Genomic DNA, 19,260 nt, shown 5'->3' on the forward strand with positions numbered 1-19,260 from the left:
TCTATCCAGTTTGCTTTATTTTTGTAATACATTACATTAGATCATTCTTAAATAAGTTCCTCCAGTTCTTCTGGTTTTTCCTCCAACTTGTTTTGTGTCTCTGTATTACCAATTTTATTGCCATCTACCTGTACTATTAGTTTGTATATTTCCCTGGTCTGTCTTCTTTCTTTAGACAGAAAAATGTTTTTTTTTTTACTTACAAATATTGAATTGAATGACCTCTGATGGTACATTTAAAAAGGTATCCCAAACAATAAAGGGATTTGCTGAACCTTTTTTGCACTGATAAAATACTGTTATAAATTATTAGCTAAGAAAAAATTATTCTCCAGTAGACTTGGATAAAATTCCGATATCCCCGTCCACGTGGAAATTCTGTAACAGTTACGTGGTTAAGGCCAATTAGATGATGGCCCGATTGCATTCTGCCTCCTATCCATACCTTTGATGCAAGAGAGAAAGAAACAAAGTAGTCAAGACGACTAGCTTGATTAAGTCTCCTACACAATACATCTTACAGCTGAGATTACAATTGGCGTTATTCCCCAGATAATTTTTGGTCTACAAATGTAATGTGGGCATTAAGAGTTGGCAGAATATTAACATAGCTGTACACTATTTGGTAAATGTTTATATTAAAATTGGCTCATTCGCAACCATCAAACCGTCTCATTTGGAATGCGGTCACTGGCAGCATAAAAAAACAACAATGGTGAAGTCAATGGTGTGAGGTCAGCTGCTTAACTGTGCCCTGTAGTGATATGATTCAAACCCAGTATCAGGAAACCCCATCATTTAGCTGGGTTACTCACTACACTAAACATATACAATACCGTCACATGCAAACCATACCACGCCAATCCTCCAACAAATATTCTCACCACACAAGTTGTTTTGTTTTAAGCCTGTTCCATCCCCCATCCATCTTCCTGTGTTTGTAAGTTAATTTTTACAAATATTGTCTGATAACATTATGTAAACACAACTGACAAATTTACTGCAGAATGAATGTGCGTCACAGTTTGGAATTTTGAACTTTAATAATTATATTTCTGGAGTCTATGAAGAGAGTGAACATAGGATTAAGTTTGCATTGGCATGCATTTCAGACAGTGAGTTGACAGATTTATTGCTCATACAATACATTGCAATGTGCTTTCTGCATTTAAGAAGTGGATCCTTCCTTAATCTCTCGTGGACAGACTACGTAAACATTACTGGTACTAATTACGCAAGATTCTAGATCTGGGTTAACTAAGATTAATCCTTCCTCGGTTTTCAGCCCTTTCTCAGCATTTACCCATTCATGCTCACATATAATAACAGAAAAGTATTTTAAGTTGAAAACATCATGTTGAGACCCTTGCAGTCCTTCAGAAAAATCAACAGAACGATTCAGTAAAATAATACTATATCTGTTCTGTGTGTATGTAATTCAGAAAGCAGGACGATACAAATATAACACCCAAGCACAGCGTACAGTTATTGGCTACCTTTACAATGATCTGTTTGACCTCATCACAGCCATTACAATCCATACCCTGATCACCACAGGATAAATGAACAATTTCAGTGTGTCATCCACCGGTTGATGACACAAGCGCCCCCCCCCCCCAGGTATGCCCCACAATGCAATTCAACATTCCAAAGTTACAACGCCCCTCCACTCTTTTGAGATCAGAGAACCCTGCAAAATCACACCTACAATCACATCAACAGCCCCCCCCAAAAAAAAGAAGCCGCTGCGTAAATACAGTAAAGTACATACCATATATCCCATAAGACAACACAGCCCTCTCGCAATACTGCTGTTGGTTCTCCTGTACGCCTTTTTACCAGGGTCAATGTGGCCCTTGTTCATAGACCATTCACAACCTGGAGTGGCATCTTTATGATCCACTCTTCGTCTCCAAAACCTCCCTCCCCAAGCCAATCAGATCTCCAGCAGGGAGATGTGCTGGAGTAATTGTCAGGGGGCAGAGGTATGGTTTCTGTGGCCTTGCGGTGGTGCTCTGACGCTGAAGAGCAACAGTAGGGGTATTTCTTTGGATGGGATTGGTAGCAACGGCTAGAAGGATGTGAAGGCAGCTATAGAAGAAGTTTGCTCAAGGCCTGGCATCAGTTGTAACAAAAATAAGCCTGAGAGAACTCAGCCTGTGGTCACAAGAATGCTTTATTATATTCTCAAATTCTCACTCTGTTCTCAGACGAGCTGCTGAATAGCCATCACGCTCACCAACCAAGGTTGGTTTGCATGATAATAGAGCACTTTTTTCTGATCCAAGAACAATGTCCTTGTCAAGTGGATTGAGAGTTAATACAATGTCTGTCTTCTACCGTACCTCTTTAGCAACGTCTCCCACAAAGTACCCACTGGGATGAGAACGGTCATACTGTAGTACCTTGACTGTAATCTTTGTGACCCCCTCCTCATTCTCGTACTCCTCGTGCTCAGTGACGCCCTGGGTGAGGTTGGTGTAGTTGGCCAGCTTGTTGAGGAGAGAGGACACCATGGGGTTGCTCTCAATCTCTTCCTGTCAATAAGGACACGACGACATTGAAATCAGAACACCATGGCATTGAAGACATCCAAGTATACAACAAACTAACACAACAGATGTTTGGATGATATGTAGTCTACAACAACATAATCCAGGTAAGCATTTAGCTCCCACTTTAGATTAAGTGGCATAAAATGTATGTGGTAATTAATTACATTATAATATCAAAAGCATTGACATGTGGTATACCTCAAAGAGAGCCATGTTCTTGCCATCGTAGTAGTTTTCTTGGTCGTGGTCAGTGTTGTTGATGAAAGGGCTGCTCTCTCTGGGAGTGTTATCTCCTGGGAGAGAACAGAAAACGTGATAGCGTAAGATAAAACAAACCTCTACTGTACAATGGAAAAAACGGATAGCCAAACACGCTTCAGCTCACAAAACGGGGAATCAAGTGCTCGACTGAGGGACTTCAAAATCCCCCAAAAACATTCCTTACCCCAGGATACTTCAACTGGTGACTAAGAAGGAGAATAAAGAAAAAGGAGCATTCTGTTTCTGCATAAATCTTATAGATTTATTGATGGGACAAACAAACAATAGGCTTACGTTTCAGCATGAATCACTTTCATCAGAGCCTTGAGTAGGAAAAGGGTTGGAGTCACCAATATACCCTTGCATTGGAGTGTCCCACTTGTCATGTCAATCAAACATGTCAATAATGTCAACACTGTCAGGAGTAGCAACTAAACAGGTTATTCATACAAGAGTATGAACATCATTCAAGATTCCTACATATACATTCCACTTTAATAACAAAAGAAAGAGACAAACTAAGAAAAACGCATTTACAAAAAAGATGAGAAAGAGAGCTCTGCATTCAGACCCTTTGGCTTGACGCAATCTAAGCAGTTGAGCCAAAGTGCCTTTCTCTAACAATTTCTTCACAATATTGCCCCCTCTGGAGGTAAGAGAAACTTTCTCAATTCCCCAGAATTTTAAGGTTGAGGCTGAGCCATGACTGGCACTCGCGTACAGTGGTGGAAAAAGTACTCAATTGTCATACTTCAGTAAAAGAAAAGATACTCGAGTCATTATCTATTAAGGTAAAAGTGAAAGTCACCCAAGAAAACACTACTTGAGTAAAAAAGTCTAAAAGTAATTGGTTTTAAATACACTTACAGTTAAAAATACACTTAGGTTGGAGTCATTAACCTCTTGACGGTCGCCTAGGATAGGGGGCGCTACAGCGATTTTTGAAAAAAATGTGTGCCCATTTTAAACGGCCTCCTACTCAAACTCAGAAGCTAGGATATGCATATAATTAATACTTGTGGATAGAAAACACCCTAAAGTTTATAAAACTGTTTGAATGGTGTCTGTGAGTATAACAGAACTCATATGGCAGTCAAAACCCCGAGACCGATCGTAACAGGATGTGGAATTCTGAATTGCGGACTCAACTTCATCACTTTGCCTATTAATCACACCGTGAGCAATGGTTCATTGAGCACTTCCTATTGCTTCCACTAGATGTCCCCAGTCTTTACAAAGTGGTTTGAGTCTCCTACTGTGAAAACTGACTGAATGAGACGCTGTGGAAAGTGGTCACATGAGGAGGGCCATCACCATTATGACGCCGGCGCCCCTGGCTACCCTCCCCTTTCGAAACGTTTTGAAAGACAATGCAATCGTCCCCCTTGAATCTTATTGGAGCTCTGGTTGAAAAAGGCCCTAAAGATTTATGTTATACAACGTTTGACATGTTTGAACGAACCTAAATTAAAAAAAAATGCATTTTATTGAAAGAGGAGTCCCGCAGCCGACGGAAGTTTTGGAGCAGCCTTAACCTGTTGGGTCTAGGGGGCAGCATTTGCACGTCTGGATAAAAAAAATGTACCCGATTTAATCTGGTTACTAATCCTACCCAGTAACTAGAATATGCATATACTTATTATATATGGATAGAAAACACTCTAAAGTTTCCAAAACTGTTTGAATGGTGTCTGTGAGTATAACAGAACTCATTTGGCAGGCAAAACCCTGAGACATTTTCTGACAGGAAGTGGATACCTGATGTGTTGTATTGAGTTTAAACCTATCCCATTGAAAAACACAGGGGTTTAGGAATATTTTGGCACTTCCTATTGCTTCCACTAGATGTCACCAGCCTTTACAAAGTGTTTTGAGTCTTCTGGAGGGAGATCTGACCGAACAAGAGCCATGGAACGGTGATGTCCCATTAGACACCTGGCGCGCTACTTCATGTTGGGTACCCTCGTTCCAATACGTTATAAAAGGCTATGCATTCGTCCACCTTGAATATTATTCATGTTCTGGTTAAAAAAGGCCCTAATGATTTATGCTATACAACGTTTGACATGTTTGAACGAACGGAAATATATTTTTTCCCCTCGTTCATGACGAGAAGTCCGGCTGGCTTACATCATGTGCTAACGAGACGGAGATTTTTGGACATAAATGATGAGCTTTTTTGAACAAAACTACATTCGTTATGGACCTGTGATACCTGGAAGTGACATCTGATGAAGAGAATCAAAGGTAATGGATTATTTACATAGTATTTTCGATTTTAGATCTCCCCAACATGACGTCTAGTCTGTATCGCAACGCGTATTTTTCTGGGCACAGTGCTCAGATTATTGCAAAGTGTGATTTCCCAGTAAGGTTATTTTTAAATCTGGCAAGTTGATTGCGTTCAAAAGATGTAAATCTATAATTCTTTAAATGACAATATAATATTTTACCAATGTTTTCTAATTTTAATTATTTAATTTGTGACGCTGACTTGACTGCCGGTTATTGGAGGGAAACGATTTCCTCAACATCAATGCCATAGTAAAACGCTGTTTTTGTATATAAATATGAACTTGATAGAACTAAAAATGCATGCATTGTCTAACATAATGTCCTAGGAGTGTCATCTGATGGAGATTGTAAAAGGTTAGTGTATCATTTTAGCTGGTTTTATGGTTTTGGTGACCCTGTCTTTGACTTGACAAAACATTACACACAACTCTTGTAAATGTACTGTCCTAACATACTCTAAATTTATGCTTTCGCCGTAAAACCTTTTTGAAATCGTAAAACGTGGTTAGATTAAGGAGATGTTTATCTTTCAAATGGTGTAACATAGTTGTATTTTTGAAAAATTTGAATTTTGACATTTATTTGGATTCAAATTTGCCGCTCTTGAAATGCACCTGCTGTTGATGGAGTGCACCACGGGTGGCACGCTAGCGTCCCACCTAGCCCCAAGAGGTTAAGAAAGCGCTAACAAGAACAAGCTATTGGGACGTAAAGGATTAACTTTTTCAATCTATGGATTTCACATGACTGGCAAGATATCCTTAAAAAAAACTGGCCTCACAAATGGGCCTCAGGATCTCGTCACGGTATTTCTGTGCATTCAAATTGCCATCGATAAAATGCAATTGTGTTCGCTGTCCGTAGCTTACGCCTGCCCATACCATAGCCCCACCGCCACCATGGGGCACTCTGTTCACAACATTGACATCAGGAAACCGCTTGCCCACAAATCTACATACACATGCTCTGCAGCTGTGAGGCCGTTTGGATGTACTGCCAAATTCTCTAAAACAACGTTGGAGGCGGCTTATGGTAGAGCAATAAACATTCAAATCTCAGGCAACAGCTCTGGTGGACATTCCTGCAGTCAGCATGCCAATTGCACACTCCCTCAAAACTTGAGACATCTGCGGCATTGTGCTGTGTGACAAAACTGCACATTTTACAGTGGTCTTTTATTGTCCCCAGCACAAGGTGCACCGGTGTAATGATTAGTGCTGACCCCAATTAGTCGACTGGTCGATTGTTTGGTTGTTAGGCTGTTGGTCGACCGAGATTGTTTTAGTCGAGCAGTAACAAATATATATTTGCGCCCATCTCAGTGAACTAATCCCTTGTGGAAGCCTAGACTAAAAGCCAATTTATGCTTGATCCGAAAATGTGGTTGGAGCCTCCATATGGAGAGTGTGACACAATTGCGGAGCCTCCAGAGGCATGCAAAGGCCAAATCGAGCTCCATACCGCATCGACATGCGCTTTCCAGATTTTTAAACAATGCACAGGCCTCTGTATAGCTCCGCATTGACATGATTGGTTGACTGTAGGTGGGGGCGGTACATCCTGGAGAAAACACAAACTCACTTCCTTGACAAACGCTCTGCACTGCTCCGCAAAGTGCAAGAAGTATGAATGCCCCGACTTCTGCTGAGGCCGTATCACCGTAAATGCTGCATGGCCAATGCAGATGTAGGATTGACCACGCGCTACAGATGCACAATGCACTTCTCTCTCCAGAATGCGGTCTCTCCTGCCAATTTTTGCACATTCATTGTTTCATAACTTCATTGTGTGAATTGTTAGTGTTATTTCAATTCTCCATTACATATATCACCAGTAGTACATTTACTGTTCATTCCTAATCTACAATGTTGGTTACTTTGGTTACAGTCATTTCTGTTAATGCATTCAGTATTATTATTCCAGGACTCCCATTATCATTTCAGGAGTGGATAAACTGTAGCATAGGTTGTGCACTCTGGAAAATGTTGCAAGAAACAAGTTTTGGTTAATTTCACTCCATTTATGAGTTTTGTCAATTTAGCGAATTGTCTTTTGTTTGAGCGCTCCTGTTAATGTTGAGTAAGGACACACACGCATAGAAGTAGGCCGAAAGGCTACATGGCCTGCGCGCAAATGTAGGCATACAGTGAGAAAGTATTCAGACCCCTTGACTTTTTCCACATTTTGTTACGTTACAGCTTTTCTCTAAAACTGATTTGCTCAATCTTAACACAATACACCATAAAACAGGTTGAGAAATTGTTGCTTATTTTTAAAAAAACTTAAATTATAGATGCACGATATAAAAATCAGTAAGCATATCGGAATAGGCCGATATTAGCTAAAAATGCCAACATCGGCCCGATGTCTAGTTTATCAGCGATGTGCAAAACCGATGTCAAAGCTGACGTGCATACCAATATAACGTAGATAGATGATGTAATGACGCCACGACAAATACAGCGCTACACATGCAACACAGCATTCCTAACCTAGCCCACGTCTGCTGTGTGGATCTATTTTGAAGTTCCAAAGGAAGATAACAAAAAGGCCATATGCAACATTTGTATCTTTCAATACCACAAAACCCATACGGTTAAATCTTGCAAAAGTACTTTACTACCCACACAGACAGTGTGCTGAAGCAGGCGTAACAGCGCCTCTTCAACCCCAGGAGGCTAAAGAAATTGGGCTTGTCACCCAAAACTCTGACAAACTTTTACAGATGCACAATTTAAAGCATCCTGTAGAGCTGTATCACGGCCTGGTATGGCAACTGTACCACTCGCAACCGCAAGGCTCTCTAGTGGGTGGTGCGGTCTGCCCAACGCGTCACCCAGGGCACACTGCCTGCCCTCCAGGACATCTACAGTACCCGATGTCACAGGAAGGCCAAAAAGATCATCAAGGACATCAACCACCTGAGCCACTGCCTGTTCACCCCGCTATCATCCAGAAGGCGAGGTCAGTACAGGTACATCAAAGCTGGGACCGAGAGACTGAGAAAGAGCTTCTATCTCAAGGTCATCAGACCGTTAAATTCTGTTAAATAGCCATCACAAGCACATTAGAGGCTGCTGCCTATAGGCATAGACCAGAAATCACTGGCCACTTTAAGGAATGGAACACTAGTCACTTTAATAATGTTTACATATTTTGCATTACTCATCTCATATGTATATACTGTATTCTATACATCTTAGTCCGTTCCGCTCTGAAATCGCCCGTCCATATGTATATAGTCTTAATTCATTCATACTTAGATGTGTGTATATGTTGGGTAATTTGTTAGATATTTCTGCACTGTCGGAGCTAGAAGCACAAGCATTTCGCTACACCTGCAATAACATGTTAATCACTTGTATGTGACCAATAAAATTTGATTTGATTTACTAGAGGCTGTGAACAAGCGATTCGGTGGCATTCTCTCTGAGCCTCTTTACTGTGTTGCCAGCACGCTCGATGCTAGGTACAAGGACCGCTACTTTGATGCAGACAAAAAAAACAGGGTTTACGTGAAATGTTAGACACAGCTGGACAATATGGAAACAGACACAGTGACAGTGCATACCGAGGAAGAGGACCCACGACAGAAGAGGCCACGAGCTGAAACTTCACTGCTAGACATGTATAATGAAATCCTGGTTGAGAATTAAACGACTGAACAAATGCACAACTAAACAGCACAGAAAGTAAGTGAAAGAAATAGGTTTTGTTTATGTTTTACTGGTAATGGGGACATACGTAAATGCCAACAAAATCATTTTTGGGGTCAGCGTGTGTGTTTTTCAACTGTTTAACTGTACTAAAATGTTTTTAAAAAAGGTAGCTAAAATTTTAAATATCGGTATCAGATTTTTTTGACAAGGAAAATATTGGATATCGGTATTGGCCAAAAAAAGTTCATATCGATGCATCCCTAACAGAAATACCTAATTTACATAAATATTCAGACCCTTTGCGATGAAACTCGAAATTGAGCTCCGGTGCATCCTGTTTCCATTGATCATCCTTGAGATGTTTCTACAACTTGATTGGAGTCCACTTGTGGTAAATTCAATTGATTGTACAGGATTTGGAAAGGTACACACCTGTCTATTTAAGGTCCCACAGTTGACAGTACATGCCAGAGCAAAAACCAAGGCATGAGGTCAAAGGAATTGTCTGTAGAGCACCAAGACAGGATTGTGTCAAGGCACAGATCTGGTGAAGGGTACCAAAACATTTCTGCAGCATTGAATGTTCCCAAGAAGACAGCGGCCTCCATCATTCTTAAATGGAAGAAGTTTGGAACCACCAAGACTCTTCACAGAGCTGGCCACCCAGCCAAACTGAGCAATCAGGGGAGAAGGGCCTTGTCAGGGAGGTGACCAAGAACCCGATGGTCACTCTGACAGAGCTCCTCTGTGGAGATGGGAGAAACTTCCAGAAGAACAACCATCTCTGCAGCACTCCACCAATCAGGCCTTCGTGGTTGAGTGGCCAGACAGAAGCCACTCCTCAGTAAAAAGCACATGACAGCCTGCTTGGAGTTTGCCAAAAGGCACCTAAAGACTCTCAGCCCATGAGAAACAAGATTCTCTGGTTTGATGAAACCAAGATTTAACTCTGGCCTGAATGCCAAGTGTCACATTGGGAGGAGACCTGGCTCCATCCCTACAGTGAAGCATGGTGGTGGCAGCATCATGCTGTGGGGATGTCTTTCAGCGGCAGGGACTCGGAGAGCGCTCAGGAACTGGGTTGAAGGTTCCCCTTCCAACAGGACAACTACCCTAAGCACACAGCCAAGACAATATAGGAATGGCTTTGGGACAAGTCTCTGAATGACTTTGAGTGGCCCAGCCAGAGCCCAGACTTGAACCCGATCGAACATCTCTGGAGAGAAGAATGGGAGAAACTCCGCAAATACAGGTGTGCCAAGCTTGCAGCGGCATACGCAAGAAGACTCGAGGCTGTAATCGCTGCCAATGGTGCTTTAACAAAGTACTGAGTAAAGGGTCTGAATAATTATGTAAATGTAATATTTCCATTTTGTATTTTTAATAAATGTGCTAAAATGTCTAAAAATCGGTTTTCGCTTTGTCATTATGGGTTATCGTGTGTAGATTGATGAGGGGAAAAAAACAATAACACATTTTAGAAAAAGGCTGTAACGTAATTTTGGGGGGGAAAAGTCAATGGGTTCGAATACACTGTATAAATGTGCCTATTTGGGGATCAGATGGTATTTCTGATTGGCTTAATGCATCACCTCAAACACCAAGCAAACAAAGTCTGTTTTTACATCCATTGAGAATTACAATAGTTCCTCAATGCATTTGAAAAATATTTCCAGCTCTCTACCTTTCGATAACCACTTACGTGAAAGGGAAAAACATCACACACTGATCCAGTGGAAAGGTTTTAAAATAGGCCTACCTGATTACTTATCAGTGCTTGACTTGGACTGAAATGGGTTTTGGTACTCATTTTGGATGCTGGTACTGTTTATATTTGGGTGCAGGAGCTCCACAATACTATATTCTATAAAGAGAAACAGGAGCTCAAGTAGTAGAAAATCTGTGGTGCTGGTACTCAGCTCCAGTGAGCTCCTGCCCAAGTCAAGCACTGCTTCTTATCCCTTGCAGAAATAGCCTACAGCTCTGTCTGTCCCGAGCTCACTGGAGCAGGAAACTCCGAGGGCCTAGAATATTTTATACAATGTTGCATGTTTGCTTGGACAATCTTCAGGGCTGGACCCAAGTTAATACAATGTTTCAAGTTCATTGCATAGAGGCCATGTGTAGCCAATGTGATTTATAGGACATTTATTTTTATCAGGATATTTTCTACCTGCAATGTTTTTATTTGTTGGCTTTATGTAGGCTATTTTGAATAGTATTTTATTTATTTTTTACTATCCAAAACATACAATATACGTGCAGTGAAGCCGCGCAACAACTATACCACACCAGTCATCCAACAGACTCCCATTCAGAGCAACACACAGAAGCATCCAGGGTCAATGCCCTGCTCAAGGGCACGTCGACATATCTCCCACAAGGCCAAAAACGGGGACCCGAACCCTCCAAGATCCCCCCACAGTTCCCCAAGAGCTGCCCCTCAACCATCTGAGACCCCTCCCACAATCCCAAAGGATATTTATTTTTTTACATGTTTTTTAATCCCCCCCCCCCATGCACCAACAAAATTAACTAAAGAGAAAAAAGAAAAAGGAAAACAGAAACAACAACACAAAAAAAATAAAAATAAGGACATCAAGGACAACCAAAATCATAACAGCAAGGCCAACTGTATATGTTTGATTGCATGTCTGGCAGTATTAACGTGTGTGTGTCCGTGTATGTGTGTATTGAATGAGAGTGTGTGTATATGCATGTGTACAAACACCTGCACGGCATCAGCCTCAGGCAAACCGGCATTAGCTGTAAAAACACTGCCCCTCAGTATCATTCAAACGTACATTTTATTATATATTTTTTTTTTTTTTTTTTTTCTTTGACCAGCATTCAATCTCCCACCCATCAACTCCACTCCCACTTGTCTCCAATTCCACATCCCAACCATCAGCCCCTCCCACCTATCTCTGCTGGCCACCCTCTTCGGATTTCTACACGACATACACTACCATTCAAAAATTTGGGGCCACATACATTTAAAAAAAAAAAGACATTTCTAAGAAAAACATGCTGGCCTTCTAGGCAGAGTTCCTCTGTCCAGTGTCTGTGTTATTTTGCCCACCTTAATCTTTCATTTTTATTGGCCAGTCTGAGATATGTCTTTTTCTTTGCAACTCTGCCTAGAAGGCCAGCATCCCGGAGTCGCCTCTTCACTGTTGTCATTGAGACTGGTGTTTTGCGGGTACTATACTAATGAAGCTGCCAGTTGAGGACTTGTGAGGAGTCTGTTTCTCAAACTAGACACTAATGTACTTGTCCTCTTGCTCAGTTGTGCACAGGGGCCTCCCACTCTTTCTATTCTGGTTAAAGCCAGTTTGCGCTGTTCTGTGAAGGGAGTAATTAATTTTTTTATTTCACCTTTATTTAACCTGTTATGGCTAGGGGGCAGTATTTTCACGGCCGGATAAAAAACGTACCCGATATAATCTGATTATTACTCCTGCCCAGAAACAAGAATATGCATATAATTGTTAGCTTTGGATAGAAAACACTCCAACGTTTCTAAAACTGTTTGAATGGTGTCTGTGAGTATAACAGAACTCATTTGGCAGGCCAAAACCTGAGAAGATTCTGTACAGGAAGTACCCTGTCTGACCATTTCTTGGCCTTCTTGATTATCTCTATCCAAAACAGGGGATCTCTGCTGTTACGTGACACTTCCTACGGCTCCCATGGGCTCTCAGAAGGCGTCAAAAAGCTGAATCGTGGCTTTGCAGGCTCTGGCTGAAAAACAGTAGCGCGTTTGGATAGTGGCCGGTCACAGTACTATGAGACTCAGGCTCGTGCACGAGGGGATCCCATGCTTTTATTTTCTCTCTCTTTGTACGTAAACACGCTTTCCCAGTCGGAATATTATCGCTTTTTTACGAGAAAAATGGCATAAAAATTGATTTTAAACAGCGGTTGACATGCTTCGAAGTACGGTAATGGAATATTTAAACATTTTTTGTCACGAAATGCGTCGTGCGCGTGACCCTTATTTACACTTCGGATAGTGTCTTGAACGCACGAACAAAACACCGCTATTTGGATACAACTATGGATTATTTTGAACCAAACCAACATTTGTTATTGAAGTAGCAGTCCTGGGAGTGCATTCTGACGAAGAACACCAAAGTTAATCAAACTTTTCTAATAGTAAATCGGAGTTTGGTCAGGGCTAAACTTGGTGGGTGTCTAAATAGCTAGCCTGTGATGGCCGGGCTATCGACTCAGAATATTGCAAAATGTGCTTTCACCGAAAAGCCATTTTAAAATCGGACACCTCGATTGCACAAAGGAGTTCTGTATCTATAATTCTTAAAATAATTGTCATGTTTTTTGTGAACGTTTATCGTGAGTAAATTAGTAAATTCACCGGAGGTTTGCGGGGGGTATGCTAGTTCTGAACGTCACATGCTAATGTAAAAAGCTGGTTTTTGATATAAATATGAACTTGATTGAACAAAACATGCATGTATTGTATAACATAATGTCCTAGGCGTGTCATCTGATGAAGATCATCAAAGGTTAGTGCTGCATTTAGCTGTGGTTTTGTTTTTTGTGACATTATATGCTAGCTTGAAAATTGTATTTCTGGCTGGGTACTCTGCTGACATAATCTAATGTTTTGCTTTCGCTGTAAAGCCTTTTTGAAAATCGGACAGTGTGGTTAGATAAAGGAGAGTCTCGTCTTTAAAATGCTGTAAAATAGTCATATGTTTGAAAAATGGAAGTTTTTGTATTTTTTAGGAATTTGTAATTCGCGCCACGCCTATCATTGGATATTGGAGCAGGTGTTCCGCTAGCGGAACGTCTAGATGTAAGAGGTTAAGTTCTCTTCCCCTGAGTTTTTTTTATTCATGTGATGTTAGAATGTTCTCTCATTTCCAGAATGTGATTGTTACGCAACAGTATATTTAATCCGCGCTGCCCTCAAACCAAGACACGCATCCTGTTTTTATTTATAGGCTGTTTTCAACTTGTCAATTTCAAATTATTTTCTAACAAGTTTTCTTATTTTCTAACAGTTTGAATTGTGGTGTGGTCCGCCTCCTCATTCATTCACAAAAAAAGTAGTCATTTTTACAGACCAATTAATTCTTTTGACATTTGTGACCCGGACAAAATTCCCCAAGCACTTCCCAATTGTTAGTGCAGTTCAAGTCTCCAGACATTTGCGCATCTCCCGTCCTGTACACCCGTGTTCACATTTTCCGTCTGTTGTCCGCATCGCAGTCATAGTCGTTTTCATTACCAATAATAACTTTGGAAATGTGTGCGTTTCTATCAAAGTAAGTGCCTTATTACGTTATAATAGTTCTGCATGTCATGTTATGTCGTTTCCACTGTAGCATAATATTTGTGTGTATATTCCTTATAACCGCGGACACGAGAGGTAACGTTACTCATTTCATAACCTTTATGGTGTTATACTCAATGCCTTAGTAGCTAGCTACATTCTTATATTAGCTCTGGAAAACAATGCTAATTGCATCAGAGAAGTATTAGTTTGTGTTGAATTTTGTGATGAGATAGATGTTCTTCTGCATTTTTGTTTTATTATTTCACTACCACACCATGTTTAACTGTGTTCGATCTTGTCTATCCACATTGTCTCAAGAGGACCACAATGGAAATAAGTCCCAGACTTTGTGTGTTATCCTTGATGATTTTACTCATGTGCATGTATGGCTTTTTCAAGTTGTGTGTGCTTGTTTTTTAAAAATGGTCGCTTTAATAAACTAAACTTTGAAGCTACTCTGGCCTTATGACTCCCAAGTGGCGCAGCTGTCTAAGGCACAGCATCTCAGTGCTAGAGGCGTCACTACAGACACCCTGGTTCAAATCCAGGCTGTGTTTCTATCAAAGTGAGTGTCTTATTACGTTATAATAGTTTCTGTATGTGATTTGCATGTGAACTGTATGTCCAATTACAAAAAATCCCTTGTTCAGTAATCATGTCACCTGTTAGTTGGCAGTGAACTATGTGGCCATTGAGGGATGCGTCGATCAGATGGAAAAATATCTTCTTATACCACTTGGTTGTGTGCATTCCACAAAGCTGTTTATCATGTCCGCCTTATCCACTGCCCCCATTTTGAGGTTATAGTCAAGCACGCATTCTGGTTTGATGTTTCTCTCTCCCATCAGGTGGTCCACCTTCCCTGTGGCCGACATGGTTGCTGTATGGACAGTGGAGAGGACATTGATGTCTCGTTTGTCATGCCACTTTACTGCCAGCTGTTGACCGTTCTCCTTCAACTCCACCTCCCCTCTCTGCATCCAAATGCAGACATCCCCTTCCTGTTTGACCGGACTGTGCCACAGGCCCCTGTGCTGTTGGAGAGCAGATGCTGGAAGAGTGTGGGACTGCTGTAACAATTGTCCACATACAAAGTGTGACCCTTGCTGAGATGAGGAGCCAGCATGGTCATCACCACGGACCCGGACACCCCAAGTCCCTCATACTCATCAATGCTAGGTCCTTGTATGGCACAAAGACTCAACCAAATGCTATTGTCAGGCTGGCAAGAACATTTCTTATTTTGTATAACGGGTAATTTAGGATGGCAGTAGCATTGTTGACGAAATGCAGGCATCGCAGCAGAACTAGGAAGCAATCTTGGGAAAAGAGGGTGGCAAAGAAGGGAGTTGCAAACATAGGATCTCTGCTCTAGTATTCTCTTAGGGAGTTCTTCTTTACTATCCCCATGAGGACTGTCACCAGGAAGGTATACATTTCACTAATTGTGGTTGTCCCCCCATTCCTGGCTCTCTCTTCTCCTGTAGCTCCAAGGCATAGCGATTGGTCTCCTCTACTATGTCTCCCACCAGCTCCTCTGTCAGAAACAACTTGAAGCACTCTGCCTCAGATGGAAATGTCAAGGGGTGTTGCACTCCAGACTGGGACTCATCAAAGCAAACAGCAGGGCCAGGAGGGGTGAAATGGCTGGTGGCCTCCCGGCTACCACAGAACTCCTGTACTTCATCCACTGTCGGTCTGCTACCATCACCACCAGCATCTTCAAAGGGAACTGGGACTTTGTCAGTGGACAAGGAGTCCTCAGATTCAGGGTTCTCAATGGCTGGGGGGCAGCTCCTCACTGTCACTGTCAGAATCTGATTCTTGACTTTCATACTCAGACTCATTGTCAGAATTTTTTTTAAATCTCCAGAATTTCCACATGCGAGTTGTCTCCTTTTGAAAGTCACTGCTAATGCTACAGCTTAGCTCACTAGCAACATGCATAAACAACAACAACACTGAATGGCTCAGAGTGGGAGTGAGAGGTACGTGAATGACTGCCCGCACGCGCCACTTGAATCAATAAATCACTATCAGAAAATGTTTTGTGTGGTAATTGATATATTTTATGTTTTATTCACGTTTTCAAGTCCCGGTGATAAATCATGCATTCCAATTCTTCTTATTATGTGTGTAAAATACTTTTATGAAGGTTGTACTGATTATGATGAGCTAAGCTAATTCCAGCTATGTGTGGAGCCATGTTTGTTGACATACAATGCATTCTGGGTTTCTAGATCTCTGGTCTGTCGGACCAAAGATGCTATAACAAAATGAGGTGAGTAAGGGTCCACTCATTTTTTGAGAACTTCAGGAAGTGAATGGTGGGGTGTGAACGATGGTAGACGACACACCCCTTCAACACGCATACTATAAAATAGACCAAACTCATGGCGGCGCGCTGAAACTAATCATCGTTGGATTACTTTCGATTTCTAGAAAGTGTTTTACTCTATTTCGATCAATGGTGAGCTCACCCGTGATGTGATTAATTATACATAGTAATTGCTATTAGCTAATTCATATTCTACTTTATGTCAGCCAAGCGTTATAAAAATATGACTGCTTGTGTTGCGTCAGTATTTCCTCATTTAGCGTTAGGACAAATTTAGGCTACATTTTTCCGGTTTGGATTATTGTGTTATGCTATAGATACAATGTTCAGATATTCACATAACTATCCAAAAATAAAAACGCTCACATTCCGGACATAACTTTGTAAGGACTGTGTTTGTGTAAATAGTTTCTGAAAAAACAGTGGCCAGCTCAAATGCTGATTGTTGCGTCATTCGAAACTGGCCATTCTAAATAAGCGTTCTAATCACACAGGTGTGATCGTACGCTTCAGGGACCACTGTAGAATGATCACACCTGTGTGATGGTACGTGTGAAAGGGTTAATGAATAGCGGTTTTGTTTTAATCAAAAATAACAAACCGAGTGTTTTCCAGCATACAGTGTTCAGCTGCGCACTCTGATGACGTATCCACTCGGATTTTTTACATAGTTGGCAAAGGCAATAGGAGTTATTTTAGGTTAGCATCATTTTCATTTAGATCTAGATCGAATTATGATTGACCACATGACAATGATTGAGACATGAAGACGTTACTATAAATTAAATGAAAGTTTCACGAAAATGAGCATATGCAAATCATAACTGGCACGCAGATCGGTAGAAATGGTAAGATAAATTGGCATTCCAAAGTTGCCGATTTCTCATGTAGCCTATTACCGGAAACGTCTGGAGAATAATGGCAGAATCTGCTAAAGCCAGCAGGAGCGGGAATGGAATAGTTGGGTCAGGTTGTTTTTTTTTATTCTGATTATCTAGATCTCTGGCACCCTCTTCAGGCATTTGTCTTATTTCATCAAACCGTAAGCTTAAAGAATCAGACAAGCTCAATGCATATGTTTGATTTTATTAAAAACACAGTGTGACTGTATATGGAAAAATACATAGTCAAAAATGTAGACCAATCGATTGGTCGAAAGAACAGGCGACTTTTGGTTTACTAAGATTTGTTTTTAGTTGGGGTCAGCCCTATTAATGATCATACTGTTTAATCAGCTTCCTGATATGCTACAGCTGTCAGGTTGATGGATTATCTTGGCAAAGGAGAAATGCTCACGAACAAGGATGTAAACGAATTTATGCACAAATTCTGAGATAAACTTTTTGTGCATATGGAATACTTCTGGGATCTTTTATTTCGTCTCAGTAAATATGGGACCGACACTTTACGTGTTGCGTTCATATTTTTGTAGCTGTAAAACTGTACATTTTTCCTCTACGCCCCATGGCAAAATGAGTAGAATTGCATGCAATTAGTTAAATGTTCTCTCTGCCCCATGGAAAAATGTGCAGACTTGCAGGAAATTAACTACAAAAATTCAGAAAATAAAGATAAATCGCTGTCACGAGAAGGGCCGCTAAAATGTTTTGCTTGCAAGGGGTGGATGGATGCTGGTACGCAGACCCACAAGCCACTGTGGCTCCTCATCGTGATTGCCCCGATCAAAGTTAGATAGCGGGAGAGGGCTTCTAGGCCTCCTGCATAGGGGATGTTTGTATAAAGAATTTGAACATCCATAGTTACAAGTATGTCATTAGATTCAACTTTGACATTCTCAAGGATCTTTAGCACATCATTGGTGTCGCCCAAGAATGCTGGGAGGGGAGGAACCAACTTTTTTTATGAAAAAATAAATAAAAAACCTACAAAATTGGGATAGGGGTTCCGTGAGGCTATCATTTTACTATATGCCTCAGTGGAGGGTCAGACAGTTTCTTAGGTAGGCCATAGTAAACTGCACATTCTGGGTGATGAGGAAATCTCTCATTTTCAGTAATCCAACCATGGACTAAAGCACTTAATATATGCATCAATGTTAATCTCAATACAATCTGTAGGGTTTGCACGTAAGGGGACATTTAATTCTCTATTGTTCAAATGACTCATAATGGCCATGTGATACTGTTCATAACTTTGTACCACAACAGTGCCACCCTTATCAGCAGGGCAAACTACAAGATTACAGTGATTTTGTAGACCTTTGAGCGCTACAACCTCTTCTGCAATGAGGTTACCTTTGGAGTATTTATGCTTACTGGCAACTTCTCTAAGGCAATAGAAGGACAAAGATTGGTGAAAGGACTTATTTTTCAAAGGGTTAGGAATTCTCACTCCCTGATTGGTTTCAATATCAGTATTCACCTGATTTCAAAAAACAGTGTCACTGACTCAAAACAGAGGTGAAGAAATGCTTAAATGCAGTTGTCTAGAGAATCTGAACGTTTGTCTTTTGAATCACTATGGATTTCCTGGGAGTTTCTTCCACTTGACCAAAGCACTTAACATTTTCAGTCATACTTGTCTTAGGAAACAACCAATATTCCGTTGTTCACTTTGCCCTGCTACAGGTCAATAAATCATCTCCAGAGTTTTGTTGATTGTCATTGCCATGTGTCCTGTGGGATTTTGTGCCTTTGTCTGTGCTACGAAGGCTGAAAAAGCAGCACTGTCTGTAACCTTCAGGACGTCAGATGACCTTCCCCTCTCAGATTACCATATGTACTCAGTTCTGCTCCAGTGTGTCAGCACCAGCGGTGCCTTTGAAGAATTCTGTGGCTGTTTACAGCAACAGACGTCTCACTGTTTAACTGCCAAAGAGCTGATCTC

The 19,260-nt window shown here is 41.1% G+C and overlaps 1 protein-coding gene across 3 annotated transcripts in view; it reads right to left on the minus strand.

The window, feature by feature from the left end:
• The window catches only part of LOC106599281 (solute carrier family 12 member 7), a 93,053-nt gene that overhangs the window by 35,164 nt on the left and 38,629 nt on the right, over positions 1-19,260 (minus strand). For all 3 annotated transcript variants that reach the window (XM_045714692.1, XM_014190430.2, XM_014190432.2), the window contains exons 2-3: positions 2,754-2,848; positions 2,406-2,537 (exon numbers count right to left, since the gene is read on the minus strand). In XM_045714692.1, the coding sequence (XP_045570648.1) occupies positions 2,406-2,537; positions 2,754-2,848 (227 nt within the window). The remainder of the gene's footprint in view (positions 1-2,405; positions 2,538-2,753; positions 2,849-19,260) is intronic.

Source organism: Salmo salar, chromosome ssa03 (genome assembly GCF_905237065.1).
Source record: "Salmo salar chromosome ssa03, Ssal_v3.1, whole genome shotgun sequence".
In the NCBI taxonomy this organism is placed as follows: Eukaryota; Metazoa; Chordata; class Actinopteri; order Salmoniformes; family Salmonidae; genus Salmo; species Salmo salar.